Source organism: Anabrus simplex, chromosome 5, assembly GCF_040414725.1.
Source record: "Anabrus simplex isolate iqAnaSimp1 chromosome 5, ASM4041472v1, whole genome shotgun sequence".
NCBI lineage: Eukaryota > Metazoa > Arthropoda > Insecta > Orthoptera > Tettigoniidae > Anabrus > Anabrus simplex.
In genome coordinates, this window is record NC_090269.1 from 284024527 (window position 1) to 284047465 (window position 22939).

Below are 22939 nucleotides of genomic sequence, written 5' to 3' on the forward strand. Positions count from 1 at the left end.
TATAAATTAAAAATGAAGTAACTTATTTGCAAAAAAATAAATGAACGGAGGGATATATTGTCTGGGATAGTACACAACAATAAGGTAATTTAATATACGACTACACTACAATACTACTTAGTCGTGCTCTATTTTTTTATCCTACAACCCCTAACAGAATAAAAACTGCTGTTAATTACTGAATATCGAAAGTAATACACAAGAACTACACAATTCCAAATTGCAATTAAGCCTATCCTAATTTCAACAATATTTTAGTAAGAGTTTCTACACCAGTACTACACAAATATTTTACAATAATAAAATAAGCACACTAAATTCTAATAGGATATTACTCGTATACTACTGTACAGTACACTACAGTAATTTTTAAACTACTTTCAGACGTATCCTAATTACGATACCGGTACCGTACCGTATGTCACTACTAAGCACAACAGAAATGAAATTTGCAAGAACTACTGTACTCAAAGATTACCAACGAAGCTAAATGCTTAGTCAAATTATTATTAGGGTCTAATAGATACACACGAAAGATTACACACGAATATAGCAGGCAAGATACGGCACAATCTAAATGTACCGTACTGTATCTATACTACAATGTATCTACACTACACTATACTGCGTTTGGTTAAATGCTTATGTATCAAAAGGATTGCCGTACACGAAGAAAAACACGAATATAACTGGCAAGATACTATCTAATATATTATACCTTATCTTCACTACAATTCTACTGAAATGTGGTTATGTGATTATTACAGCTGGTGGATTACTATTATTTTCCCTACTCCACGGGACGGAGAAAAAAAAGTGTCCTTAATTACGCCTACTGAAAAATACGAGGTTGTCTACAATAATTTCTCAAATATTTCTGTCAAAACTACTACTACTATTACTCCAGGGACTTGAACTGCAATTACTGGGATATATGAACTTTATTATTATTATTATTATGAGTGCGACCAAGGTCCCTTCGCGCGCAACGATAACGGTGTTGTGTTTTGAATTTGCTGTACCACGCAACTGAATGTGTAATGCCAACCTCTGCCTTCTAAATTAACCCTCTAAAAGAAAATTTTAGCTTTCATTAGTTGGCGGAGATCGATTGGCCCATCTCAGAACTGCTTCGGACGCTCCCTATGAAGTGTCACCCCGCTGAACTCGGCTAAGGTTAACTCAACTCTGCTCGGATTGCGGAGCGCTCACAGCAAGTGAGGTAGGGGGACACAGGCGTAGGGAAAGAGAAAGAGCTCAAAATCGAGGTAGTCTTTTCAACTTGCACCATGCAGTGCACCTTGCATGCACCCTGAGAGGCCCTGACTTATGGTTATGATATGAGACAATAAAATTGTTTTAAATATCCCCATATTTTATGACAAAGTCATCGTTGTTGTTTTAGATAATTTATATAATCAACTGCTTTCTAAATTCGACAGTACCGGGCGGCGAGTTGACCGAGCGGTTAGGGGCGCGCAGCTGTGAGCTTGCATCCCGGAGATAGTGGGTTTAAACCCTACTGTCGGCAGCTCTGAAGATGGTTTTCAGTTGTTTCCCATTTTCACACCAGGCAAATGCTGGGACTGTACCTTAATTAAGGCCACGGCCGATTCCTTCCCACTCCTATGCCTTTTGGCGCGACGTAAAGCAAGTTGTAAAAACAATTCAAATTAAAGATATAATGAAAAGACTTCAAATATTTCAATATAATGCACTGTAAATCGTGGAGTATATTAAACAAGGTATTGCTGTAACTAATTTCCGGTTGCCCTCATGCTCTGAAAAGGAAACAAATAAATGTCTATATATATATATAAAATAAGAGTTTTGTCTGTACATTGCTCAGAATTTGAAAATAATGATATTTCTGTATCGGTCATGTCCATAGTAACAAGAAAATGTACTGTTTACTTTTCCGTAATTTCTGTCTGTCTGTCTGTCTGTCTGTCTGTCTGTCTGTCTGTCTGTCTGTCTGTCTGTCTGTCTGTCTGTCTGTCTGTCTGTCTGTCTGTCTGTACACGCATCACGAGAAAACGGTTGAAGAGAATTTAATGAAAATCGGTATGTGAAGTCGGGGGATGAGCCTCTACAATCTAGGCTGTAAATCATTTTACTCACGCTGAGTGAAATGGTAGTTTAGGGGAAGGCATAAAATTGAATTCTCAACTATTTATATTATTAGTGGTCTAATGAAAATCGGTATGTGAAGTCGGGGGATGAGCCCCTACAATCTAGGCTATAAATCATTTTACTCACGCTGAATGAAATGGTAGTTTAGGGGAAGGCCTAAAATGTAATTCTCAAATATTTCTTATTAGAGGTGTAATCGATGAATCCTACATAACAAGGGTTATATAGTATTAAATTTCCTATATTCATGTATTATACATTGTTACCGTACTGGCTATGATCACAAAGATATTCATGAATTTGGATTTTTGTTACTAAGTCCATATCAGCGCCGAGTAACGAGAAAATGGGTAAACAGTATTTAATGAAAATCGGTATGTAAAGTCAGAGAATAAGAAACTACAGTTTATGGTATAAAATATTTTACAAATCACAGAGTCGAAAGAAAAATAAATGTGAAGGCCTACAATATAGAAAGCTCATAACATTGATCAACAATAACATTACACTGACCATTGTTTGTCGTGATGTGCTTTGTGTCTTCAGTTGCCCCTCATCTCCGGTAGATAGGATTACTGCTGCGTACAGAGTATTTTTTATTTGATTTAACGTCGCACCGACATAGATAGGTTTTATGGCGACGATGGGATAGGAAAGGGCTAGGAGTGCCTTAGGCCTTAATTAAGGTACAGGCCGAACATTTGACTGGTGTGGAAGTGGGAAACCATGGAATACCATCTTCAGCGCTGCCGACAATGGGGTTCGAATCCACTATCTCTCGGATGCAAGCTCACAGCTGCGCACCGCTAACCACACGGTCAACTCATCCAGTCGTACAGAGTGTAACAGCCTGCCTGAATATTGATGGGAAATAGCTGGGGATTTAGAAAACTTTCTTCTTTAGCATGTCATTCCCCTGGTTTATAAATTTTCTGATACTACTGGTACGTAACACACTGGATCATCATAGCATTTGGGCTATTCGATCCCTACTCTGAGGCACTGATTGGAATGAACAGTGTGCATATTTAGCGGAATAATGGCAGACGAGTGTCCATGGCAATCTGCGGCCTGGTCATCCCAGCTCTGGAACTTTGGACTATTAGATTGGCACCGCAATCTAACCGCAGCACTATTCGTTAAAAGTGATAAAACGTGTGGCTTTTCATTTGATCGAGCATTTTATATAATAGCATTGCTTTTAATCGCTACATTCATACTTAAGTTTTTGTAATGACCTACGTTGATTTCAGGTTAGGAAAACCACAAAGTCAGTCTTTCTGAGAATCCCGTAGCGAAGCACGGGTACATCAGCTAGTTACTAAATAAAGTTAACATATAATGCGTCTTTAAACCCCTAACAAGTAACAAATAATACGGCAACATTTTTATCCTGATGCGCAGTGTGTCACCAAGTACTTCTCCATGTTTTCCGTTGTGATTTTTTTGGAGCCAATCCGATAAAATTATCTTATACTCTGAGAAGGACCGTTCAACATCGGAGGAAGTCACCGGTGTGCAGTGGTCACGGAAGGTATTAATACAACATTGTAACGTATACCTTGTATATTAAGCACCATGAACTAATATAAACACATCCAGTAAGGCATATGTATATAAAGAAAAGACAACACCTCATTGTACAATTATTGCTATCAGATTCACAGCGCTCAACGCAAGAAACATTAAACTCATCTTTTAACACAACACTAAGTATTCGTACACTATTAGATAGTTCAAACACTTGCCGAAGTCTCTGTTCAAACACAGTCTTAATACTTTGTATGCATGCCTTTAGCTTTGATGACCTGCTCCAGACATCTTGGCATTGAGCTAATTAAATGTTTGGTGTACTCTTTAGATTATGTTGGACCGTGCATCAGAGAATATGTCTTTAAGATTTTCTTTACTAGTAGGATGGCGTTTTTGCACTTCTTTGCCTAGACGATCCGGCAGGTTCTCTATGATATCTGCACTCTGCGGTGGAGTGGGAAGTCTTCTTGGCGCATTGTACAACAACCATTCACAGGTTAACGTGGCACAATGCTTGGAGTCATTGTCCTGTTAGAAGTGGAAGACTCCTTCCAGATGAAGCTTGTGTGCACTGATACTTAAATTATGGCGCAACACATCTATGTATTTCCTGGCATTCATAATACCATCAATAAATGTCAGGTTTCCCACTCCATTCGCAGCCGTGCAGCGCAAAACCATCACACTCGCTCCTCTGTGTTTTACCGTGTTGAGGTTCAAGTTCGGCGTTTGGCTTCCGCCATACCTTGCTGTTCCTACCAGTTACAAACTGTGTAAACTTCGCTTCATCAGAAAAAATAATGTTGTTCCAAAAATCCATTGCCTTTTCACAATACTCTGTCGGGAACTGTGCGCTGTGCAATACATTCCTTATAGTTCGCACACTCACCGGTTTTTTTTTTTTTTTTTTTTTTTTTTTACCTTAGAGCGAGTTCTGTAGCAATGGATGCAGCACTTCGGAACGGTTCCTTTCGTGCCGAATGCACAATATTGCGTCGCTCGCGTACTGTTAGCACTTTTGGACGACCAGAACAGGGTTTGTTTCCTATTTGTCCGCTGTGCTTGTATTTATTAACTATTGAACTCACCGTAGTAAAGCTAATGCCGAGCTCTTTTCCAATTTGTCGATATCTTTCAGCTTGTTTATACAGTAAAACTATATTCTTTCGTTGACTCAATGGAAGTTCTGTCTTCTTTCGCCCCATGCTAAAAAACCTTACGGCAACGACAGCACAGTAATGCCTGAAGAGGTAACAACCCTTCCTGCAGTCACAGCGCCGTAAACCTGTGCGATAACTGATTTAACCAATCATAAAGACAGTACATCCGCACTGTACGAATACTTTCTTGTCGGTACGATCTGCAGTTTGTATACAGTATCGTGCCGATCATGTAACTTTTTAAAAGATCTGTATGTTCAGCGTGTATATCTGATGTCTGTCGTTATGCCGTTTATAAATCTGAATTCAGCTCGTATGCCGTAATGATGTTCCATCACATTCCGTAGGTGTTCAAATACTTTTTGTGGCCACTGTATACTTTAAATGATGTCAGGCTCCATGGCTAAATGGTTAGCGTGCTGGCCTTTGGTCACAGGGGGTCCCAGGTTCGATTCCCGTCAGGGTCGGGAACTTGAACCATCATTGGTTAATTTCGCTGGCACAGGTCTGGGTGTATATGTCGTCTTCATCACTTCATCCTCATCACGAGGTGCAGGTCACCTACGGGAGTCAAATCAAAAAACCTGAACCTGGCGAGCCGAACATGTCCTCGGACACTCCCGGCACTCTAAAAGATAAAACTTGCTTCCGAGGGGATCATCTTGTTCGCCACTTACAAACAAATAGAGAGCCTGAATAAGCTAGATTTCTTTTCAAGACTGCATGGAGTTTGTTAGAAACTATGACCAACGAAAGGTATCTAGCTATTTCAGAGTCTCAGAAAGGATTAGCGCTGTTGTATGCAGTTGAGGCTCGGACCTACTGTATTTCACAGATAAAGGATTAGCAATCCCAATTTCAAATAAATTTTAAAGCCAACTTATAGCAATTTAAATATATTCTATATGCGATGAAATTCGCCAATTATTTTATTAGGTCTTTGATCCAAAAATTTTTTTTTTTTTTTGCTAGGGGCTTTACGTCGCACCGACACAGATAGGTCTTATGGCGACGATGGGATAGGAAAGGCCTAGGAGTTGGAAGGAAGCGGCCGTGGCCTTAATTAAGGTACAGCCCCAGCATTTGCCTGGTGTGAAAATGGGAAACCACGGAAAACCATCTTCAGGGCTGCCGATAGTGGGATTCGAACCTACTATCTCCCGGATGCAAGCTCACAGCCGCGCGCCTCTACACGCACGGCTAACTCGCCCGGTGATCCAAAAATTAAATGAACTGGCACAATTTTTACATTTTTTAATAATTAACTAGATATGTACAAACATGTTAGATTCTTAACATAATATGTAATATTACCAAGAATATGTAAAATGAAACACAGGCCAGAACCACAATTCGCTGACATTTTTCATTTTCAGCTGTCTCCAAGTAAGGGAATGGAGTATGCAATCACACAAGAATCCGGGCCATACTGATTACCTGCGATAGAGTAGGGGACGTCAGTCGCCTTGATAAAGAACACTGTAATGTATTCGAAACATCTGTAACCTGTACATAAGGAACATAGAAGAACTACAAGCTCCAATATGAACGAAGACGTAATAGTAACAAAAGTGTAGTATCAGGTCTTACGGGGGAGAATTGCTGTTCGACAAAGAATACATTTTCGTTTTGCTTAAAGCATTGATCGAGAAGGTGGTGAAGACGGGCTTGGAACGACTGACGCTCGCAAAGGCACAGCGTGTGGACTAGCGTTCGTGACATGAAATACTTATCTGCCGCAGTTATCGACATGCAGCGGAGTTCAGTATATCAGAGAGGTGCATGAATGTGGTCAAAACAACTTATTGAGTAACAATTCTGTCGTTAAAATGTTTACAGATTATTGCTCCAAATATTAAATATCTGGTTAAGGATAAGTTTAAAAACAAGTATTTATTGAGGAACTGGTTCAGGGAAAAGAGGTATCTCCTTCTTCCTATTGACGTTGCCCCACAGGTGCAGGGTCCACTTTTAGGATCGTAGGAAGTCATTTTGATCTGCCAGATACTGTAGATCATCTGGGTGTACGTTACGGACATCCCGTAGCTAGGCTGGGAGTTTTGTTTAGCCTATGCCTCACGTGCAAGAATGAGTAAGAGCCGGCTCGTAAAGGACTAGTTTGTCGGTAAGTGGCTTGAAGTACACACAGACAAATATCTGAAAAGGACGAATTATTTGGAGTATTGGGTATACGGTCAACCTAATCCCATGTGGACGGTACTTCTCGAAATGCCAGTCATAATTCGCATTGTAGTTGTCTGTTATCTTCCCGAGCTTCCATACCTTGGGCACTGAGTGCATTCCCTCCCACCTGAAAATTTTTTTTTTTTGCTTTACGTCGCACCGACACAGTAAGGTCTTATGGCGACGATGGGATAGGAAAGGCCTAGGAATGGGAAGGAAGCGGCCGTGGCCTTAATTAAAGTACAGCCCCGGCATTTGCCTGGTGTGAAAATGGGAAACCACGGAAAACCATCTTCAGGGCTGCCGACAGTGAGATTCGAATCCACTATCTCCCGATTACTGGATACTGGACGCACTTAAGCGACTGCAGCTATCGAGCTCGGTACCTGAAAATCTAATCAGGCCCGTTCTCCCTGATATGATTACTACGAGAGCTTCTCCATACTACGTTCATACACGTCGCTGCCTGTATTGTTTTTGGGCTTAGGGTGATAAACTGTTTGCCAATCCAATGACCGGTCAAAGAGCTTACTGCTTTGCATGTCTATTGACTCGAATACAGCCATTACTGATCATGAAGGAAAGCTCTGCTGCTACAGGACGAATGGTTTTCTTTGACATGTTGTTGATTCGTGCTAGAAGCATACTGTATGTGTACGGAGAAATTAATAATCCCGTCTCGGTATGGTTTATAAAAGAGTTTATGTAGAGGTTTATGTGGCGCAAATACTTTGGTTCGGCCAGGCCCGGCCAAACATACGCACCGACAGTCGAGATTACTTCATAATTTTCATCACCATGATCGGCTGCTCGAAATAATTTAATAAAATATTTCAATAACATTATTGGTCGCGTGAGTCAATCAGAAATAAATAAATAAACAAATTAATTAATTAATAGATGTTAACGTCTCCTTTGACTGTTAATGGTCGCAATAGACACCGAGGTATCAGAATTATGTCCCACATGCGTTCTTAAATGTACCTAAAGGAAACAGAGTTATCATACTCTGTAAGTGTCACAGATTCGCTATTTTGGAAACAGATCGGTGACTAACTAGTCGAATCACAGAAATTTGTACCATACGCCGACTACGCGAGATTAACCACCAACAACGTTCAACATAGAAGACAAGCGCCTAACTTACCAACCAGTGCAACCATTCAGTAATAATAATAATAATAATAATAATAATAATAATAATAATAATAATAATAATAATAATAATAATAATAATAATTCGGTCCGAGCGAGTTGACCGTATGGTTAGGGTCATATAGTTGTGAGCTTGCACTCGGAAGGTGGTGGACTCGAATCCCATCGTCTGATGCCCTGAAGATGGTTTTCCGTGGTTTCACATTTTTTGGGTCACCCTTTATATTCCTCCTCTTAGGTTGGTGTCGGGAAGGGGTTCCGACCTTAAAACAGGGCTTAATACACAGGTAGTGCCGACCGCAAGTAACTGGGGTAAACGTCAAGAAAATGTATTTATTTATTTATTTATTTATTTATTTATTTATTTATTTATTTATTTATTTATTTATTTATTTATTTATTTATTTATACTTTTTTAATATTAGCTTGACACCGGACAGGACAAATCATACCTTACGTCGGATTGAGTTTAATTCTTTTGTCCGACTGTAACAGCATCACGGGATAATTCACTGGTGGATGTTCGCGAAACGTGGTATTTAAGTTGAGGATAAAGGCGAGTGGGCTCTTAGCTATAATATTTTCAGAAGAAATGCAGTAGGGGGATGGCTCCAGAGGGGGCCTTAAACATGTATCTCATTGGCGTACGCAGAATTTTGTAAGGGGGGTAGGGTGTTACTTTATAAGACTTGTTAATCAAATTCAGTTTATTGATACTTCAAATATTTTACTACTACTACTACTACTACTACATACTTAGTTGAACATATTATTTACAAACTATTATATTCCATATGTTTTGCCTAATAAGTCCATAATCCGATAACGCACTATATGGGAAACTAGCACGACACCCGTGCTTCGCTACGGTTGTTAATTTAGTTTTAGAGATATAAGTATCCTCATAAAAATAATTCAACTCCTTCACTCCTCCCCCCCCCCCTCTCAAGTGGATTTTCATAAAACAAAAACATACGTGTTTCTTTATTTTTAAAGGAGGTTCCAAATACCAATTTTCACGTCTGTAACATCTCCATCTTTTGAGATATAAGTATCCTCATAAAAATTCACATCTTCCCCCTCAACCACCCATCCACCCTCAAGCTCCTTGAATGAGCTTTCCGAAAACCAAAAGTACACGTTTATTTTAAAAGGAGATTCCAAATACCAATTATATGTCTGTAACATCTTCAGTTTTGGAGCTATAGACCTACTGTAGATTTACTCATTTTAAAAATTCGCCCTCGTTTTTCACTTTTAACCCCTTTAGTGGGTTTTCCAAAAAAAAAGTCTTTATTTTAAAAGGAGATTCCAAATACCAATTTTCATGTCTGTAATATGTTCAGTTTTTTATATGCAAGTATCCTCATAAAAAGAATTGTACCCATTTTTCATCCCCTTCAAAAGATGTTCGAAAACGAAAAAAATACATGTTTCTTTTATTTTAAAGGAGATTCCAAATACTAATTTTTACGTCTCTAAACTGTCAAGTTTTGAGATATAGATATAGTCATTTAAAATATTCACGTCCACCCCCTTTTTTCACCACCTTAGCAATGGAATATCCAAACATCCGCCCTTAGTGAGCACCTACACTGTAATATATATGTATCCGCAAAATTTCATTTCTTTCTTTCTGTCCAGAACTTTTAGCTTGGCGATGATGAATCTGTCAGTCAGGACATGTTACTTTATATAATTATCTGTATGTTCAGTCCTCAGCCCTAAGGCTGGTTGTATCCTCAACAGCTCCGCCATCAGCTGTCATAGATGGCCTAGGCATCACTGAAGAGGCGTACTAGGAAAATGAGGAGTGAGGTAGTTTCCCGTTGCTTTCTTCACCGAGCCAGAAGTTGCTATTACATATCAGTCTCCCAAGCCCACTGAAATGCATGCATCAACCGACCCTATGGGCAACATTTTCACACCATTCATAGCAGGGACTGGCTGCATAAGGAATGGCATTACTTGCATCGCTCATACCTCAGTCACTTTCACATTGTCAAAGCCAAGGATAAGATTGAGACAGGTCAATGAAAGTAACAAAATTGCTCTAGTATATGCCAGAAGAGATAGTGCACTGTAAACACTCGGTCTCGCCAGCAAATATATAGATTGCTATAGTAGAACTCATCCTGTCAGCATTTGAGTGACCGATGTCTCAAGGATATCCATTTCAGTAGCGTGAGGAAATTGTGATACCAATTCCCAAGCCAGGTAAAGATCCAAAACTTCTGGGTAGTTATAGGCCAATATGTCTTAAGAATGGTCTTTGTAAGCTATTTGAAAGGATGGTGAACCGGCGACTTGTGTGGGCCTTAGAACAGGGAGGTCTCTTTACTAACTACCAGTGTGGTTTTCGCTCTCATTGGTCTGCTGCCAATCATCTGGTCAGACTAGAGAGCGCCATTCAGGAGACTTTTCTTCGGAAGGCACACCTAGTCACAGTGTTTTTTAAATCTGGATAAAGCTTACGATACGACCTGGCGATATGGTATCTGCACACTACACCAGTGGGGATTTCGGGGAAATTTGCCAACGTTTGTTGAGAACTTAATGTCCCTCCGGCTCTTTCGAGTCCGAGCAGGGAATGCATTTTCTCAATATTACGTTCAAGGAAATGAAGTACCACAGGGATCTGTACTGATTGTCACGCTGTTCGCAATCGCCATCAGTGGCAAAGTTGCCGCTGCTTGGCCCGCAGTCGTTCTATAGCTGCATGTAGACAGTTTAGCTCTATATTACAGCTCCGTAAGGATGGCTTGTTGAGAGACAGCTACAGCAAGCTATTAACCGAGTTGACAGACGAGCCATGCAACATGGTTTTCAATTTTCAACGGCGGAAACCTCAGTTGTACACTTCTGTCGACGTCGGCTTGTGCATCCCGAACCAGAACTCCGCTTGCGAAACAGTGACTTACGAGGTTCTTGGGTCTCCATTTTGATAAGAGACTAACGTTTTAGGCCCCAATCCGTCAGCTGAAGGTTGCCTGCATGAAATTGATTCTCAGCAGCGTCTCGTGGGGGGCTGATCTGCGGTGTTGCTACATTTCTACACGGCAACTGTCCTCTCCCGAATAGACTAAGGTAGTGCGGCTTCTGGTTCAGCGTCAATATCTAAGCTTAACCTTTTAGACAGTCTTCACCAAAGTGGAGTTAGGCTGGCAACGGGAGCTTTCCGTAGTAACCCCATTCTTAGCCTACTCGCTGAAGTGAGGCAGCAATTACTCCTCACGTACGCTGCCAAAATTAATGAAATGCCGCTACATCCAAGCTATCATTGCATCTTTAGTACCCAATACCAAGACGCCCAGGAAACTTCCCTTCCCTTTTGATCCGTTAGTAACGGGCAAGTTGGTCGTGCGGTTAGGAGTACGCGGCTGTGAGCTTGCATCCGGGAGATAGTGGATTCGGATCGCACTGTCGGCAGCCCTGAAGTTGGTTTACCGTGGTTTCGCATTTTCACACCAGGTACCTTTATTAAGGCCACGGCCGCTTCCTTCCAACTCCTAGGCCTTTCCTGCCCATCGTCGCCATAAGACCTATCTCTGTCGGTGCGACGTAAAGCCAGTAGCTAAAAAGAAATGATCCGTTGGTGACTCTTTCGGGTTAATATAATTTTTTGTTTTATTTTGTAATTCATTTCGAAATTCCTTCATTGAATGAATACCCTCCCCCCCCCCTTTTCCACTTAATTTCCCTCTTGTACTTCCTGTTAAAACAAAAATCACTACCATCACTAGCTGATACGCTGATACTTACTGTATATACCAAAAGTAAGAGATCAAATGAAGATTAGCAATAATGCAATAAAGGATGAAACTGCGAAGGGCCACAGAGAGTCAGGAAGCGAGTAGCCTACGTCACGGCAAGCCACTGGCAGCCCACGTGCCTCAGGACCTTCTTGAGGTGTTGACAAAAACATTGTCATGCGCATAATAAATGACTGTCGTTACAACGACGGGTACCACAGTTACTTGTTATTGTAAAATGCAATGCAGTACCTCTATACACTAAATCTCTTTGACAGAATATCCCTAACCTTGTACGCTGGATAAAGTTGCATTGGGGTAATTCAATGTAGTGTCACCTCAGTCAGGCGCACCGACTTCGGGTACTGATTGGGGGGGGGGGCATGATTAAGGTGAACACAGGCATGTCAAATGAGGAACAACTATTAATGCAAACGTTCCTATATAGCAGCAATATTATCAAACAAACAGAAAAATAGAGAACAGTATAGAGCCGGTTTCTCAAATATATTTTTGAGCGAATATTATATACGGAGTTGTCAATAATATTCACAAGAAACCAGAAAAATAGAATAAAATAAATATTTTATAGGTAATAGGTAATCTGTATATTTTGCATTTCATGATACGAAATGCGAAAAGCTCTACCACAATGTACCGCCTGAACAGTCTCCATTGGGACATGTAGCTCTCCGAAGGAATGCCCGCTTTCTAATTTCATTTCTTGATATAAAACCATTTACCTCCTCCTCCAGATTTAACGCCCTCGCGGCCTCCGAAAACTACCTAACTTCACGTTTTAAGGGGACTTCACATCTAGGAGGAGAATTTTTGGTGGTGCAAAATGGCACTCTGCCCCCTCAGATCACTTTTGGGGGACAGGAAACGCCTTTCCCCCTCTCCCACCGAAAGTCAGCGCCACTGACTTCAGTAATATTTTCCTCAACTAGGCTACTTTATAGTCTACACGCATTTTCATATATACTGTAGCTATTTATGTAACAAGTACCGAAAGTACTTTAAGCATTTTTTGGAGGCATTGCATACAAATAATTTTTGACAACCCATTTATAATAGTTATTCATGTACAGTACTTCATTATAAACTGTTATGCTTTTCAGTGTTCAGTCTGCAAGATTCTTTGAGTTAACCAAGCGTCTCGACAATAATATACACTTAAGAAAATGGAAATTGCAACACCATGAAGGCATTGGTCGTTTGTGTTGATTTTCAAGATATGGAACGATGCCATGTAGGTATGTAAACGATCAAAGTTTCAGATCCATTGGATTGTTGCTACAGGTCTCCCCACGTGATTGGTCGCGGAGGAATCAACTCCAGTATACGGACTCTGGTGTAGCGTAGTTGACTTGCAGTCTGTTCAGTGAATTGTTCCCCGTCAAACATGCCTCGACGACAGAGAAGAGCACGCTATCAACAACTGTCGCCGTTTGAAAGGGCTCGGATAATTGGGCTGTGTGAGGCTGGATTATTATTATCGCTAAGGTCTGTCGCTGCACGTGTTGGCCGACAGGCATCTACGGTACAACGTGTATGGCAGCAGTGGTCAAATGAAGGTACCTACACTCGTAGACCTGGCACAGGCCTAGCGCGACAGACAACTGTGAGAGAGGATTGCCGCATCATTCGGATGGCCCGGATGGAACCCCATGAAACAACAGCGCAAATTCGAGCAGCTGTGGCACCCCACGTTACACAACAAACAGTTGGTAATCGCCTGCGTGCAGCTGGCTTACGAGCCCGTGTCCAGCAGAAGGTGTTCCATTGACCCCACAGCAGCGACGTGTACGGCTGGCCTGGTGTTGAGAAAGAACGACGTGGGTCGACGAATGGCATAGGGTCGTCTTTAGTGATGAATCGCGCTTCTGTCTTACCCGCAGTGATCGCCGGAATCGTGTGCGCCGACGTACCGGGGAGAGGGGTCGCCCAGATCTTATTGTCGAGAGGCACACAGGGCCAACACCAAGCATTATGGTCTGGGGAGCTATTGGCTTTAATGTGAAATCACAATTAGTGCTTGTTGAGGGCACTATGACTGCTCGACAATACGTTGATAGGGTACTCAATCCAGTGGTTGTCCCTATGATGGCGAACATTGCTAATGGGATGTTTCAGCAGGACAATGCCCGGGTTCACACTGCACGCATCTCCAGAGAAGCTCTCCACGACATCACAACCTTAGAATGGCCCGCCAGATCCCCGCACCTCAGTCCTATTGAGCATGTATGGGACATGATGGGTCGACAACTGGCCAACCGTCCTCAGCCATCTACAAATATAGAGCAACTGACCCGTTCAGTGCAGCATGCATGGGCCACAATTCCTCAGGAAGCGATCCAGGGCCTTATTGACTCCATGCCTCGACGAATTCATCAATGCATTGCAGCTCGTGGTAGGCACATCCTGTATTGATTGTTGTCCAAACTTGCGGTCAGAAGGACCTGAAAGTGTAATCATCGAATCACAACCGAACACTCGTCCTGCATGTTCAATTGCAGCAATGTAGCACCACTCTTTCTGGGTGCTGCAATTTCCATTTTCTTCAGTGTATTTGCAGCTAGCTCTGTGAACTCGTATAGTCCCTCACCTCTTTATCATTAAATTATTAAAAACTGAGTCTAACTATCATCGCTTTGGTCTCTCTATTTGTTACCATCCATAGCCAAGACCAGTAGGTAACCTACCTGCCCTCTTCCTTTTGTCTCACATGACCCCCATCACTGGTTCGTTGGTATTTACGTTAGCCTCGTGTCGGTAGATTTACTTGCGCATAAAAGAACTCCTGCGGGACTAAATTTCGGCATCTCGCGTCTCTGAAAACCATATATAAGTTGTTAGTGGGACGTAAAGCCAATAACATTATTATTATTATTATTATTATTATTATTATTATTATTATTATTATTATTATTATTATTATTATTAAGCTTGTTCGTACGTACAGATTCTTCCGAATCTTCTCCTGCCATTACCCCCGCCTCTTTGTACCAGCAATCCTTCTTGCTCGTCCATGTCTTGGTAACTTATGAATGAAATATTCTGAGTATACCCAGCTTTCATCCCCGTACAGCAAGTTTTAAAGATAATTTCATCTCAGAACTAACTTCTTTCCACCCCCTGTGGGTGGAGGACGCAGACGAAGAATACACCCACGGTATACCCTGTTTGTCGTAAGAGGTGACCAAGGGATGATTGTATTAGAACCATGAAACTATTTGTGATTAGTACCATAACGCGGGGAACACCATGGGTCGCCTTTACTTGCGAGTAGTACCAGTATGTGAGCGGCACCGTGGGTCTGCGTTACCTGTGATTAGTACGCACTATATGAGGGACACCACGGGAATACCAGCGCCCGTAATTAATACTCCTAGGCGAGGAACACTATGGGTTTGCGTTGCCTATGTGTGGCGCCATTATGTGCGAAACACCATAGGTCTGCGTTACCTGTGCGACGTACAATGCTTGTGAGTAGTACCATAATGTGTGGAATCCCGCTAGTCTACGCTACTTTTGATTAGTACCGCAACGTGGCAAATACCATGGTTCTAATTTACTAGCGATAAGTACCATTATGAGGGGCCGTTGATCTGGATTTTGGACCCCTTTAGACAACAAGCATCGCCATAATCATCATAACTTCTTTCTTTAGCTCACTGCATTAGCATCCTCGATTCAGGATTGTGCTTTAGAAGCAGTCTCTTGGTCAGTAATACAATTGTTTATGATAGCTTCTGGGTCGGATCCACTGATTGTTTTAAATTCATATCCATCCATTCATTCTTTGTCACATTTTTAATTCTGGTCAGTGGATGATTTTGAACTTTTAAATTGTCATTACATTTCGTACCATTAGGGGCCAATGACCTAGATGTTAGGCCCCTTTAAACAACAAGCATCATCATTATCATCATTATGATAACATCTTTCTTTTAGCTCACTGCATTAGCTTTGGTACACCTTGATTCAATTTCATTTAGCTTACTACCGTCCTGGGTGAATTATCCCAAGTACTTCAAATGATTCAGATTCATTTTTCTCTGCCTGGCAGTCAATCCTCAATAGTTATTCAGCAAAGAAACATTAATATCACTTTGTTCAGACGTTATTTCATTAGTGACGTTTCTGTTGACAACTGGTTGCTGTGATCTTGCTTTGAGTAGATTGTGTTATTATTAAATACGTTATTCAAACCCAAGAGCCTCCATGGCTCAGGCGGCAGCGCGTCGGCCTCTCACTGCTGGGTTCCGTGGTTCCAATCCCGGTTACTCCTTGTGAGATTTGTGCTAGACATAGCGGAGGCGGGACAGGTTTTCCTCCGTGTACCTATCGTCTTTCACACCAGCATTATTCCATTTCATTTGCCATTCATTAATCATTGCCCCAGAGGAGTGCGACAGGCTTCGGCAGTCGCCACGATTCCTATCCTCGCCGCTAGATGGGGGGCTTCATTCATTCATTCCATTCCTGATCTGATCGAATGTTTGGAAATAGGCTGTGGATTTTCATTCAAACCCAAACTTGTAGTAAAAGAAACGTATCAATACTCTGTAAAGTGAGCGAATCCTAAAATTCTGAAATAGAAAGAGCTGCGAAATGGTGAATAATTATAATGAATTAAAATTAAAAGTCTTAATTTCGAATGTTTCAAATTTAAAGCAAGAGTTCGTAAAAATATAACATGGAAACTGAAATTAGTTTCGAAAAATGACTATTTTAATTCGGCTGTCTAAGAAAGAAGTCTTTAAGATGTCTGAGACTTACTTTGGTCAAAATTTGTTTATCTTTACCTGAAGTATCCCGTTTATTACCGGTATTTTCGTATCGTATAATGTTTGTGTAATTGTTGCTTTCACGACATTTTTCCTAATAACAAACCATTATTATTATTATTATTATTATTATTATTATTATTATTATTATTATTATTATTATTATTATTATCATCTTTTTACAGACGTCTCCAGCTTCCAGACGTTCTTCAACTTCATCGACATGCGTGTTCTGCTCGAGAACTTCTGTGTGTACCACATGAACGCGCCGGGACAGGAAGAAGGTGCTCCCACTCTACCAGACGAGTGAGTACTGAACCACAACACATCAATACAATATGTAGAGAACGAAGCGATATTGCATGTGTTTGTGTGACAAATCGCTAATTTATTTAGAGAAAGTACCTATAGTAAGGGGGTTGGCTTGGCCCGAAGGAAGCCATGTCATTTTACAAGGTGAGTAATCACATCCTCTTCGCCTTTGCCGCACACCGAGTAGTGGAAAAAACACTGAGTATCGCCCGTAGGAAAACCTATCAACGGTTACTAATTAATCGGATAGAACAAAAAGGAATTACGGTACTGTAACTCACCATACTACAGCAAGTTCTGGGAATTCTCTTCATTAACCTGCAGACAAACGTTGTAGCGTGAGATAATATTTTGGTTTACCTTCTCCAGGGCGGCCTCCGATATTGTCAACATTCTCTCCGAATTGCATTTTTCATTTTCTGTTACTGTGCGAGAGTTGCCTTTGTACACTAAACTATTCAGCAATAAAGGTCACAAGATAACGAGCGAGCTGGCTGTGCAATACTGGTTGTGTAGCTTGCTTTCGGAACATGGCTTCGAACCGGGCTTTCGCTAAGCCTGAAAACTGATTTCTGTGGTTTCCCACTTTCATACTACGTTAATGCTGGGACTATAATTGAATTAAAGCCATAATCGCTACCCTCCCAGTCGTCGCCCTTTCCTATCGCATCGTCTCCTAAATCCTATATATATTAGTGCTACGTTAAACACATAATCTCCCATGGCGCTGCAGCGTTGGGGGCCTTTTTCTACCAAGCGACCGGTGCTCAGCCCGAAGGCCTGCAGATTACGAGGTGTTGTGTGGCCAGCGTGACAAATCCGCTCGGTCATTATTCTTGGCTTTCTAGACCGAAACTGCTATCTCAAAGTCAGATATCTCCTCAGCTGCTCTCGCGTACACTAAGTGGACCTCGAACCAGCCCTCATATCCAGGTAAAACTCCCTGACCTGGCCGGGAATCGAACCGGGACCTCCAGACAAGAGCCAGGCACGCTATCCTTTGACAGTTTGGGCCCATACTGAGTGTGTTTTGCTAATTTTACATATAATCTTAAATATAGTAATATAATAAATATATTCTAGCAAATTTATGACGTTTCTCTCTTTGCCTGTCTCTACGGCAATGTCTAAAATTGAGAATTGGGTACGAAATATCCGTAGAAGTTCACAACTAATTCGGCATGTGTTACAAACACGAGTAAATTCCATTTGACATTATTTCCATTTCTTTATAACCTTTCTGCCTTTCATGGCTTTTCCTTTTCGTTGCCCGATACCCTCATGTTTCGACAGATTGCACCTGTTATTCGTTCTTCCATAACTAATGTTAAGAGCGAGTGATAATCCCACCTTTTATTACTGATTCATCGAGGAGTCTAAACTCTTGCTTCAGTAATGGTACTGATGACCTCGATATCGATACCTCCCATACTGAATGAAGAAGCAGGTTTGGACTAGTAGACCGCCTTATCATGTGCTATTCAGGAACATGATGCTGGTGTATTACTAGATATCTCCCGAATCCTGTTTTCCTGTTTCCATGGTGATTGAAATGGTAACAAGCTTTGTTGCTCGCAGAGAGCTGCAGAATAAACTGATTACTCTTCTCATTAAATCGTAATACTGCAGGTGTGAACAGTTTCAGCTGTTCAGTTCCACAATGTAATCATTTGTGTACCCACAACCCTCTTTCCTTGCTCGTTTGTGTAGAAAAACATTGTTCGTTTAAATCTGTTTTTACTTTCTCTTCTTCAAATGGCATTTGATTTTGCTTTGCAGAGATTTATCTCAACGATTCTTTTGTTAACATTTATTGATAATAATGGCTTTGTACCGGCATCGGGCTTCACCATCTTCCTTCCTACTATCATAGATCACGCCATTCATTTCATCTCATTAACTCCTCTGATGAGGCTGACGTACGGTCGTAAAAATTCGCTACGAAGATTCATCTCACTTCATGCCCTAGCCCGTAGAGGAACGGAACAATGGTTGGACATACAATGGTTGGAAATTTTCTTTGAAATTGTGTTCTTTCCGTAACGGTCTCTTGCCACGATGTGTCTGGAAGGAGGGGTTGCCTTGGTTACATTCCTGCTTAAAGTATCGCAGGGAAGTTGGTGTTGATGTTGTTTTCTAATAGATTTTGGATTCATTCCATTACTCTTCAAACATTCCAATACATCGTCGACAGGTTGTTCTGCAGTTGACTGTTGTGGACGTATCAGGAAGATGTCCTTATCCGTTGTAGAATTCCTCTGTATGCAAAATGTGAAATTGTGCAGGAACTGTATTGAAATTGTTGATGCGTTGTACATATGCTACAATATAGTGATTACCGGTTATAAGATTGCCACGGCTTCTCTCCTTGATTTCCTTTCGTTGTTTTCAAAAAATGGTTCCTTTATTTTGATGTTCGGCCATCTCTTCCTTATAATCAGATTTATGAAAATAAAAGAACTTACAAATACTAATTTACGATTGAAACATCTTACTGCTTCTTCCTGACCACTTTTTCCCACATGTTGGAGTCACGGGTGCGAACTGTGTCGCGCATGTGGATCCACATCCAGCCGGATGCCGTTTTTTCTAACGCCAACGCTATGTGAAGGGATGCATTCACTGTTGCATTGTGTACGGCTAGCAAAGCAAAGCAAAGCAAAGTCATCTCGTACAGGTCATGAAGGCCCTCGAAGGGTCGGAAGGTGAAGACTTCCATTATCCATAATCTCGGCACTTGGTGGTGTAGAGCGGTTAGGAATTAACCTGATGCTCATTTTTTTGTGAAGACTCAGAACCTAAGGGCCACATGCACCTCCGAAATTGGAAGTCTCGTTTCTTACATTTTTCGATTTCCTGACGAGAAATCGAACCCACGTCCTTCCGGGTGAACCGAGCACACCTTTACCGCCTCGGCCAGGCAGCTCCTATTGTGTCCGGCTCCATGGCTAAATTGTTAGCTTGCACGCTTTTGGCCCAGAGGATCCCGGGCTCGATTCCCAGCCGGGTCGGGGATTTTAACCATCATTGGTTAATTATAATGGCTTGGGGGCTGGGTATGTGTGCCATCTTAAGAATAAGATTTCATCATGGGTAGGGTCCAGTCCTCACCGATGCACAGGTCGCTTATACGGCGTCAACTCGGAAGACCAAGACTCTTCGGAGGCCACACGCCATTATTTTATTACTATTGTATTGTGGTGGTTCGTAGTGTGATGTATGCATACGAAGATATATGTGTTGGGACAAACACAAGCCGTAGGAATTAACCGAAGGCAAGTACGCTAACCATTCAACCAAGCAGTCGGACACTTCTACTAAACAACGCAGTATTCTCATGGATCAGTCATAGATTGTCGGCCTCGGGTTTCCAAGACCGCGGGTTCAAACTCGGCAGAGGAAGCCAGATTTTTCAACTGCGTAAAAGTGCCCATTCGACACTCCATGTCGTACTAGGGTCCTCATGAAAAAGATCTATTTTGGCACATTTGATGTTTACCCGCCAAAATGAATTAAAACTCAGCCATAGATCGCCCAAAAGAGACCCTTCTACTGCCCCGTCTGGTAAACAATGGAACTTCGAAACTGACGCGCATCCAACCCAAAAGACGTCAAATCAAAATGCCTGTATTGGGTAGTTGAGGCCATTCGATGATGATGATGATGATTATTATTATTAACATAATAATTAATTATATAACACGATGATTGTTTACTAATTAACTAGAGAACCCATGCAGCTTCGCAGTGTTCATTATAAATAGGTCAGATAACTCGTCTTGATATGCCTGTCGTAGTCATGTTTTCCCTGCCCTTTTCAATGGTTTTATGAATATTTAATAAGAAGCCCTAGTTCGTAGTCAGAATTGATCGATTCTGACGTCATTGTGCTGTCTGTTTTGTAAAAGTCTATCCATATATTCGCTTTTGAAACCTGCAGTTCTTGATGTAAAGCATGGCATTGTGTCGTAGAAGGCAACGGCATTTTTATAATAATAATAATAATAATAATAATAATAATAATAATAATAATAATAATAATAATAATAATAAATAATGTTATTACCTTCACGTCCCACTAACTACTTTTACGGTTTTCGGAGACGCCGATGTGCCGGAATTTATTCCGCACAGGAGTTCTTTTACGTGCCAGTAAATCTACCGATACGAGGCTGACGTATTTGAGCACCTTCAAATACCACCCGACTGAGTCAGGATCGAACCTGCCAAGTTGGGATCAGAAGGCCAGCGCCTCAACCGTCTGAGCCACTCAGCCCGGCAATGGCGTTTTTAATCGCCGTTCTACTGTATAGAACGGTTGTCTTGTGAGCTCATAAGTTAGTCTAGAAGGAGGGGTTTTTCTTCCAGGCAGAGAACATTTTGTTAAGATATACGGTAGGTAGCTAGGTTATCCTTCGATAGGTGTTCCCAGACTATGTCTAAGGCGTATGTTATGATGGGGTCTGTTTGTACGCAGATCTTTCCTCTTAGCAGCATGCAAGTTATTAGGAACGCTCTGCCATCTGTTGAATATATTTTGGAAACTGGGGAAGGTTAGAGCATCAAAGAGTATTTAGCAGGGAATAGTACAGTATTCTTCCCTGATCAGAGGAAGTGTATACTCTGTGGCTTGACAGGCAGTAATCAAACACGACTGCATGCAATGATATTACTAAGGATGAAAATCTCTTATATCAGAATATTAATGAAAATGTTAGTACCGAGCTCGATAGCCGCAGTCGCTTAAGTGCGGTCAGTATCCAGTAATCGGGAGATAGTGGGTTCGAGCCCCACTGTCGGCAGCCCTGAAGATGGTTTTCCGTGGTTTCCCATTTTCACACCAGGTAAATGCCGGGGCTGTACCTTAATTAAGGCCACGGCCGCTTCCTTCCAATTCCTAGGCCATTCCTATCCTATCGTCGCCATAAGACCTATCTGTGACGGTGCGACTTAAAGCAAATAGAAAAAAGAAAAAAAAAATGTTAGTCGCTTAGCAACCTGCTAAGTACAGAATGTATTGCGGGTTAGGGTAAGCTTTCACCTGCAATTATTGGAGTGATCATTTAATGATTTGATTTCAGATTACTCAAAGTTGGCTGAACTTAAGAAACCTATCAATGTCTCATGATTCACCGACAGGTAATTCAGGTGGTGGTGGTGGTGGTGGTGGTGATTATTGTTTTACGAGGAAGTACAACTGGGCAACCATCCTCTATATAACACTAATCAGAGAGAAAAATGGAAGGGTTCCGACACTTCGAAAAATGAAGATATCGGCCAAAGGAAGACAAGGGCCACGAAGGGCGTGAAAATGAAAGACTCCCTAGCCCTCGCAAACCTAATAGCGTCGTGGTCGGAAAAGAACAAGAGTTGACCAAGAGAGGTCGGATAGGATAGACGAAGGTGAGGAGCCTGGCACAAGTAAGTGGAAGCAATGCCAGAGATCAGCTAAGGGCCCCGTGGTCGCCAATCCACGCTCCAAAGTTCAGAGCCCCTGGGGCCCCTTTTAGTCGCCTCTTACGACAGGCAGGGATACCGTGGGTGTTATTCTACCGCCCCCACCCACAGGGGGCCAGTAATTCAGGAGAGAATAAAACAAAAATGAAGCAAATCGGTCCAGTAAGACGGACGGACAGATTTGCCAAAGCTGTTTTAGTAATTTCTTTTAATATATAGATTATTTATTAACATAATAATAATAATAATAATAATAATAATAATAATAATGAATATAGGCTACACATTTTTGTTGCTATTTTTACGTCGTATCTACACAGACAGATCTTACGACGACGATGAAATAGGACAATGGTAGGACTGGACCGGGAAGGAAGCGATCATGGCCTTAATTAAGATACAGCACCAGCATTTGCCTGATTTGAACATGAGAAATCACCGAAAACCACCTTCATAGCTG

At 41.5% G+C, this 22939-nt stretch overlaps 1 protein-coding gene across 7 annotated transcripts in view; it reads left to right on the forward strand.

Annotated features, from left to right (window-relative positions):
- MESK2 (misexpression suppressor of KSR 2) overlaps positions 1 to 22939 on the forward strand; it is a 666835-nt gene that overhangs the window by 476079 nt on the left and 167817 nt on the right. For all 7 annotated transcript variants that reach the window (XM_067147420.2, XM_068227618.1, XM_067147421.2 and 4 more), the window contains one exon: positions 16896 to 17016. In XM_067147420.2, the coding sequence (XP_067003521.2) occupies positions 16896 to 17016 (121 nt within the window). The remainder of the gene's footprint in view (positions 1 to 16895; positions 17017 to 22939) is intronic.